Raw genomic sequence first — 8567 nt, forward strand, 5'->3', positions numbered from 1 at the left:
ATTGTATTATAAAAGTATTTTACAGTTTATTTTACAGTTTTGTACCGTTCTTCTAGAACATAATTAAATTCACATAAATAGACTGTGATTTTACATTTCAAATGTAAATTAACGTAAAATCACTGTAAATGTAATAAAACATCATTTTCTTGTTTTTTAAATGTATCTGTCTGTACATATGCATATTTAGATTGTTAAAATACATTCACAAATGCATCACAATTTCACAAATATTTGTCCGTTATTTGAAAGATTGAACTGTTAAATTCAAATGTAATGCTATGGAAAAATATATATAAAATGATTTTTATAAACTTTTTCTTTTTACATCAAATAATAATAATAATTATTGTTATTTAGGGCGATCGTGGCTCAAGAGTTGGCAGTTCGCCTTGAAGGTTGCCGGTTCGAGCCCCAGCTCGGACACTCTCGGTCGTTGTGTCCTTGGACAAGACATTTCACCTACGACCTACTGGTGATGGCCAGAGGGGAATTATAAAGTGGAATTGTAAAGCACTTTAAGGGTCTCAAAAAGCGCTATATGAATGCAATCCATTATTATTTAAACCAACTGTTAACTGTATATTTCTGTACATTTAAATATTATTATTCATATTGCTGCATTCATTGACCTTGTTTATAGGTAATTTCATTTTCATTATTTAATCACGTTAAATTGTTCCTAATTCAATGTTTAAAAGCACTTGAAAAAGGCAGAATCCCATGTAAAATTATGGCAACAAACTGTATTGTCATTACTGAAAATAACTGTATTTTCATGAGAAAGTTATTTTCTGGTATTTTCTGGTAGTATTTTGGTGCCCCAGCTGCCAGAATATTACGTTTTTTTAGGATTTTCTTTTTTACGGTGTAGGAGGAAAGACATGAGCTGTGATCTTAAAAAAGCAATTGTTTCTGCCCATCGGTCTGGGAACGGCATATCCAAAAATTTGAGGTCCATATAAACTTCCAAGAACTACGTCTCTAAAGGCCTCAGTTAGCATGTAAAATGTTAATTTGATGACAGTAAAATTAGAAAATGAATGAAGAAGTTTGGCTTGCTTATCAGAATCAGAATCAGAATACTTTATCAATCCTGAAGGAAATTAGGGTTACAGCAGGCAGCACGCTAATGGCGCATGCGCACTTACAAAGGAACCTTCTGACCAACTTTACACAAACATCACATTGGGGAGACATGTCAGAAAGGTAGGCTGATAGGAAAAAAAAACAATGAAAATACAAAACATGAGGTAAGAGGAGGAGAAAAAAAAACTCCACTCAGACTGAGCTCCTAGTGGGAGAACAGTTTGATAACAGAAAAAACACCTCAGCACAAAAGCACATGACTATCAATACATCATAGAAACACAAGACAAGCAACAGGGGCGGGTAAAGGGTAAGAGAGAGCCGGTGTAGACAGTGCATCCGGTTCTGCAGCATGTCTGTGCTGGTCCAGTCGACTGCCATCTTCCCAGGTAAGGCACAAGCATCGAAGGTGTTTGGAAAGGGAGGGAGGATCAGTGTGTGCATATCAGTGTATGTGTGTGTTTGTGCGTGTCCATAGTTTAGCTGAGACAGTGTCCTTCGCCCCGCCAGGCTAAGTAAACAGTCTTCCAGCCAACCCAGGTGGCCTTGCATGGAATGGGGGGAACAGTCTAAACACAGTTGTTATCAGGGTGTTTTGTTCAGCTCCAGCCTTGAGGCCGCAGCTGGCGCTGAAGGGGTCTCCGCATGAAGTGATGATGGTTTTTACTTTAGTGCGAACAGCTCATATGAATTTCAAAGCTGCTCTAACAGTCCAACACTGGTCTCTCAATCTCCCGTTGGAGAGCCGCGAGCTTTCTATGGTGTTATCAAAACTTACGTTCCGTGATGTTGTCGTTCTTTTTGCTCAAAGAGCAGGTTCTGAGAACTCACGACCGCAGTGCACTTGCCCAAGATGTGATCGAATTTGCGCTCAAAGGTGTTATTCGAGCTAGCCCCTCCAGATGTAATCCAGTTTTTCACTCAGAGGTCTTGTTCTGAGTATTCACGGCAGCCGTGCGTTCTCCAAGATCTTCTCCGTGCTGCACTCAATGAGCCCATTTTGAGAAACTCACGCCTCGTCCCATCATTTCAATCCCAGCGGGCAGCCTTGTGGGGGTTTGAACAGCCGGTTCCGCTTCCTTAATTCTTCGATAAGCCAGGGCCAAGCCTGCTCCGATCAGCAAGAACCCTGTTATCATGGTTCCGAATAGGTAGATATCTTCAGCACTCAGGCTCACCCGAGCCCAGACTTCTCGTTGAGAAGGGGTGTCAATTGCATTCAGAGACCAGTTGATCAAATCCATAATTCCTCTTTTAGGTTTTAGAGAACAGACTGTGAGAGAGTGTTCCAGGGAAAAGTAAGTAAAAACACAAGACAAGACAAGGACATAAGAAGCTAAGCAGGGAAGATAAGGGCAGGAGAGGAGAAAGTGCGACCGCCTTCGCTGAGAGCCTAATCTGGCCTTATGTTTAGAGGGGCTTTCAGGGGAAACTCGTGTCTCTTTAAGAAGAACCTGGCAGCACGGCATATGTTTGTAAAGTTGTATCTGAACAAGTCTTCTGGAACAACAACCTTTCAACAGGTGAGACAAAAGTGCAAATGTTTGACTGTAACACAGCTCCATGTTTCAAGAAAGTGTAACACAGCATCTCAGCACAAACACCTCATAACATAAGTTCCAAAGGTAGTGCAATAAAAACACATATTTTCAAAATAAAGCAATAAATCTGTGAGCAGCACTGATAACCTAAATAAAACAATTCAGCCTTCCATTATTGCAACTGGTGGAAAGCAACAGCAAGTACAAAAAAAAAAAAAAGTTAATGTTTACGTATAATTCCCAAAACTTATCTCAACCAAAAACTGGCGCATGACCAGGTCCAAAACAGACTTGATGCCAGAGATATGACTCAGAAATCTGCTGATGACCTGGCTTCATTATTAAACCAATAAACCATTGAAGTATACAGCATCCATATCCTAATCACACATTAGAAACTGTGCTTGTGTTGCTTTTTCTACTGGCTGACGAAAAACATAAAATATTTTTTCACATTTATTTGGGAGTTGGGAACACCTTGCTTGCTGACCCACATCTTGCCCATAGTTAGAACTGAATCGTCACTTACAGTGTGCCGAAGCACTCCACAGGAGGAAGTTGTTTACCTGAATACCCAAATGGGCGGCGACTGCTGGGATTTTGTCTCTCGGACAAGATAGTTGAAGTTAAAAGCCTTGATAAAAGTCTTATTGAAGTGGAGACAGATCCAGCTCTTAGTGCTAAAATGTCCGTCCAGCTGAAAGTAAACGGACCGAGGGGAGAGGAGAAGATAGTCGATATTTGTGACAATATGGACCAGATGAAGGCCCTCACTGTGATGGAGCTGAAAAGCAAAATCGCCAAAGCGCTGGTGATAAGTAAGCATGACTTTTCTTATCGTCTGCTTTTACATTTTTATAGAAATGCAAATGTCATACTTTTATTGAACAGCAGATTCTGTTTACAGAACTCTCTATTTAAATGCAGTGCAAGTGCAGTGTCTATTTATGTTGTCTTCAGCCAATCAGACAACACACACAATAACCACAAACATGACTTTTAGTGGTCTACAGCAGATATAATGATTTAATAATGAAAATTGTCTTCTAAGTGGAAACTTTCTTTGAAAAAATACAAATCAAATCATCTTTTGCTAGTATCACTAACTCATCAGATCACATACATTAAACAATCCAAATATTAGCTTTGCTGATCTACTCTAAAAGGCCTGAAGCAAGCCCAGCTCTTTAAAGCTCTTCTCTCTGCTTCTGCTCAGTTGGTGAAATGCGGGTGGTGTTCAGGACGAAGCCGCTGGAGGACAAAGCCCTGCTGGTGTCTTATGGGATTAAGCACATGTCCGTCATCCACACACTGCTGATGCTGCCTGGTGGAGGAGATCGACCCGCATGAAGGAACACGACAGACTCTGCACTGACAAAATCATTTATTGTGAAGTCTTTATTGTGATCTCATATGCACTCACATGATCATATTATTGTTATGTACTTACTGCTGTCCCTTTTTTGGTCTTTATTTTTCATATAATAAAATACATCATGTTTGTAGCACACTGCATAATGCGTTTCATATCTTATTTTTGAGACACTTTAAGAAATCAGATGTTTAGCTGGACTTTTGCTAGAGAGATCATTTCAATAAAACTCTTCCATGTTTGTTTGTGCTATCTTGTTTCTTTAAACTCCAGATTACAACAGAGGAATCTGGATGTTACAATATTTACAGAAACAGATCGCTGCTAAAAGCAGACAGTTACTGGGTGACTTCAAAACATAAAAGGCAGAAACCAGTGCCTGATCCAAGATAAGAATGTGATCTGAAAGACAGCTCTACTGAGGCAATACTTATAATCAGTGTTGGGCAAGTTACTTTGAAAAAGTAATTAATTATAGTTACTAGTTACTTCTTCAAAAAAGTAACTGAGTTACAATATTCTAAAAGTAATTAATTACTTGAAAAGTAATGTGCATAAAATGAATTTTCATTCACATGTTTTAGGACAAATTTTTTCTTTTAAAAAGACGCACGATTTATTTATTATTGTTAAAGTTTACTGCAGTTAACAATCTTGTTTGACACGTGAGGAGAAAAGGGGATTCCTAGGGTACAAGGAAAATTTAAAAAGTGAGAAATTATCCAAAAAGTTATTTTAAAAGTCTATAAAAGTCTGGTGCACATTCTTCAGATTTCTGGTGTAGAATTTTTTTCATTAAATATTAGAAAGTGAATTCTGTATTAGAAAATGAAGAAATTCTTTCAAATAATAGAAGTAAAACACTTAATTTTAGAATGCTAATATATTAATTTGATGATTACTGGTCTTAATCTGATTTATTGCTGTATTTGAGACACAGAAAGTCCATGCATTAGATCAGCGGTCTCCAACCTTTTTTGCGCCACGGACCGGTTTATACCCGACAATATTTTCATGGACCAGCCTTTAAGGTGTCGCGGATAAATACAACAAAATAAAACTAGTACCGGTACCGAAAAAAAGAAGATTTATTCATAACACACGTGAAAAGACCCAGGAAAACCGAGTAAACGATAAAAACAAAATAACGCTGAAAACCGATAAAAACCCTGAAAACTATACATTTCACACCTGAGCCTCAACTCTCACGGCCCGGTACCAAACGACTCACGGACCGGTACCGGTCCGAGGCCCGGGGGTTGGGGACCGCTGCATTAGATTGTGGTAACTGTAGCTAGTGGTAAATTTTAAATCAGGCTTTACCAACTTACCGAGCTGTTAGTTTTTCTATGTGAATCACACAATAACAACATTTCTGTAACAATCTAGTAATCATCCCACTGACACACTGGTATAGAAGTCTGTCTAGGTGCTACACCACTGGAACAAGGTTTGTAATATTCACTCGTCTCCAAACATTCCTCTTTCATTTTGAGGCAAACAAAGCAGAACTGCAACTTACAACGTGTACAGAAGATGTTTTTACACCCAGTTGTGTTATGTTCCACAAGGAAGCCACATGTGGGACAGGCACGGATAGAGGGACAGCCAGTGATGCCCTCCACATTCTGGAAGGTGATATCTGGACATTTTCTCAGAGTTTCTAAGGACTTATTGTTGCAGCCATGATTTTCACATCGGTTTGAACGTGGGGACGGACCTTTCCATTCCCTCAAACACTGCCAACAGAACGTAAAGGTCCGATTTAGATCAGCTGTGCACACTGTACATTCAGTACACAGATTACTGAAGTCAGTTCTCAGCACTGAAGACTTGCAGCCAGGACACTGTTAATAAAAAACGATTATTTATTTAATGCTCAACATTTGGACAAATATGGCGCAGAAATGCAGACTATGTAAATAAACTTACTGATTTAACATCAAAAACATCCTTAGAGTTGCTGAACATTTTCTTTTCAAAGTACTCGATTTCTTCCGGGGTTAGAAGAGCCATTTTACAAACCTCCTCAAAGGACCACTCAGTATGACATTCAGTTTGGCCGCACACAAACCTGCTCTCGCCCTGAAACACAATATACAAAAATATATATCAATCAGTGAAAGCAAAACATGTGGAACAAATAGCAACTGCTCACAATAGTATATAGATCCATTAACTGAGCCACAGTCCAGTCTCATGCCTATTAGATTCCATTCCTACCATACTAATGTGAATGCTTTATTTATTTATTTTTGGATTCTGAAGTAGCAATCCAGAAAGAAAGCTTGAGAACTACCAGACTAAGAAAACCCCCATTAATTAATTCCTGCGCTGATGACCCATTACTTAAACTCCTATAAAACTTATATAGTGCGTTTCTGCTCTATCTGGTAAAACAACATACAAACGTTCTTGACATCATGAGAGTTGTCAGTTCTGCCTTATAGTCCTGTAATGTTGAATTGGTGCCTTATTTTGTGACTGCAACTCAGTAGTTATGCAACTGAGTGCATAGTAATATACACTCAGTTCAAAAATCACTGTTAATTTATTTGGGGTTTGTGATTAGATGAACGTGTAATATCCTACCTGATTCAATAAGCTAAGACACCAGTTGGTGAGAGACATGGGAGTGACAGCATGGCCGCAAGACATCAGCGCTCTCAGAGACTTGAAGTCCTCATACAAGACTATGAGTGACACATGAAAAATCGCATTACTGTTGTACACTCTACTCAACATTATCTGTAGCCCAGTAAAGGTAGAATTCATAGTCTGAAGACTTACAGTCCAACTCATCATCTCCATCCACAAATGTAAGTGTAGAGTCGGATGGGTCGTAGCACTTCTCCTCCTCATATGTCAAACTGCTTCTGGAGTCTTGAGAGGGAGTTCTGCTCCTCTGATGAGAAATCTTTTTCTTTTTAGATAGTTTTAAACCCATCCTGACTCAGCGCCGCCTTCAGATCATCTACAACAAAACAAACAGAGATCTCGCTAAAAAGTTTTTTCTCTCTTATTTCATCCACTTTGGACTTCACTCCATCAGGGACTGTCACTATACCAGATATTCTACATGCATTCACATATGATTAACATTTATTTATTCCATGTTTTATTCTCTCACTACACTTTTCCTTTATGCTGGGTGCTTTGTCTAACACTACGTGTACAAGTAGACACAGGAAAGACAAAAGGAGCTCATGCACAACTATGTGTGTCTTGGTGCGCACGCATTAGAGTTTATTGATAATACTGCCATAAGAGAGCGTGGAAAAAGTCAAGCCTGACGCGTGGATTTCAAGAGTTTCGACAATATATCGCTGCTCAAATTCCGATTAGATCAAAGTAATCTATGTTACTCACTTTGACGCGGAATAATCTTCGTCATCTTTCGACGTCTTGACTTGCTTTGGAAATAGCTCCCAAATGAAAGTTATCCCGATGCGCAGACGGATCTTAAAAGCGAAAACCCTGAACTTTGTTTCAGACGAAACAACCAAATGGCCAATAGTACCCAACACTCCCATTATTTAATGCAAAACATGAAAACGGAGGTAATTACCAGTAAGAGAGGAACTGCCAAAATCCAACGATGTCAGGATTCCCAAAATTGTCAAATATACTCGCAAGGAAATTCTTGTCCCACAAGACACAACCGCAATAGTCGTCTTTCCATCATCTGTTAGAACAAAGCACATCAAACAAAAACAGTGTACCTGATGACTAAAGTTTTAACATGAAGACTTGCCAAACAGAGATCCGGACGGTGACCTTTTCTTATTTTTCAAAGAAGAACAGAAGTCGAAGCTGCCCGCAGGTCGAACCCGCGACGTTGTTTTCTTGGTCATGTGGTCGCGGTATGACGCGTAGTGATCCAGTCAGAGTCTCTCGCTACAACACAACAGATAGGGATCATTTTAATTTAACAGAGAAAACAAATCCATGGGTGTTTGTTGTTTGACGTTACATTTTATCACCAAATTTTCGTGAACAGTCAAAGAGGCTCCACTCCAATCACATACATTTACCTCAGCCTGTTTTTTTTCTCTTTTCTTTTTCTCTTTTTTTAAAAAACACACTAAATAACACTAATCCATTCGCGTCTGCCTATATGCAAAGGATGTCTTCTTTCACTTGCGTGTGTGGACACACGAAGGTCACCACTCTGCCCTCCTCCCCATGTCGGAAAAAACAACCTTTCATGGGTGTCAGATCGGGTCCAAGTGAATTAAATTTCCTCATGAGACCGCGAGAACGAGGCTCGTAAAGAGCTCCGCATGTTGTTGTTATGATGTAAATACAAAAATGGGATACACAATCTATACTCATTCTGTAATAATAATAATAATAATAATAATAATAATAATAATAATAGTTGTAAACTCGAAAAATTTCGTCTCATCTAAACATAAAAAGGAAGAGGAACTCAGTCCATTTGATGGAAATGTAAACACTGACGAGCTGCATTCAAAATCACAATGTTTTAAAAATTACGCTAAGGTGTATCAAACAGTGTCTGCCAATATTTTATGACCACTTGGACTTTTGCATGGAGACTC

The 8567-nt window shown here is 39.0% G+C and overlaps 1 protein-coding gene and 1 long non-coding RNA gene across 3 annotated transcripts; one reads left to right on the forward strand and one right to left on the reverse strand.

Annotated features, from left to right (window-relative positions):
- Positions 1 to 1274: 1274 nt before the first annotated feature.
- Positions 1275 to 4243, forward strand: LOC145421173 (uncharacterized). The gene is made up of 2 exons (XR_013902474.1): positions 1275 to 1478; positions 3847 to 4243. It is a non-coding gene; the product is annotated as an uncharacterized LOC145421173 (long non-coding RNA).
- LOC113018810 (uncharacterized) lies at positions 4014 to 7918 on the reverse strand. Of its 2 annotated transcripts, XM_026162203.2 has the most exons (6): positions 7780 to 7918; positions 7571 to 7687; positions 6793 to 6976; positions 6595 to 6695; positions 5935 to 6087; positions 4014 to 5849 (listed from the first exon to the last, which is right to left on the reverse strand). In XM_026162203.2, exons 3-6 carry the CDS (start codon positions 6947 to 6949, stop codon positions 5388 to 5390), a joined length of 873 nt encoding a protein of 290 aa, XP_026017988.2. In that variant the 5' UTR covers positions 6950 to 6976; positions 7571 to 7687; positions 7780 to 7918; the 3' UTR covers positions 4014 to 5387. The 2 variants fall into 2 exon arrangements, with proteins under 2 accessions (XP_026017988.2, XP_026017990.2); XM_026162205.2 differs by lacking the exons at positions 7571 to 7687; positions 7780 to 7918 and adding an exon at positions 7372 to 7485.
- Between the last annotated feature and the right edge of the window lie 649 nt (positions 7919 to 8567).

The sequence above is a fragment of the Astatotilapia calliptera genome, chromosome 3, assembly GCF_964374335.1.
Source record: "Astatotilapia calliptera chromosome 3, fAstCal68.1, whole genome shotgun sequence".
In the NCBI taxonomy this organism is placed as follows: domain Eukaryota; kingdom Metazoa; phylum Chordata; class Actinopteri; order Cichliformes; family Cichlidae; genus Astatotilapia; species Astatotilapia calliptera.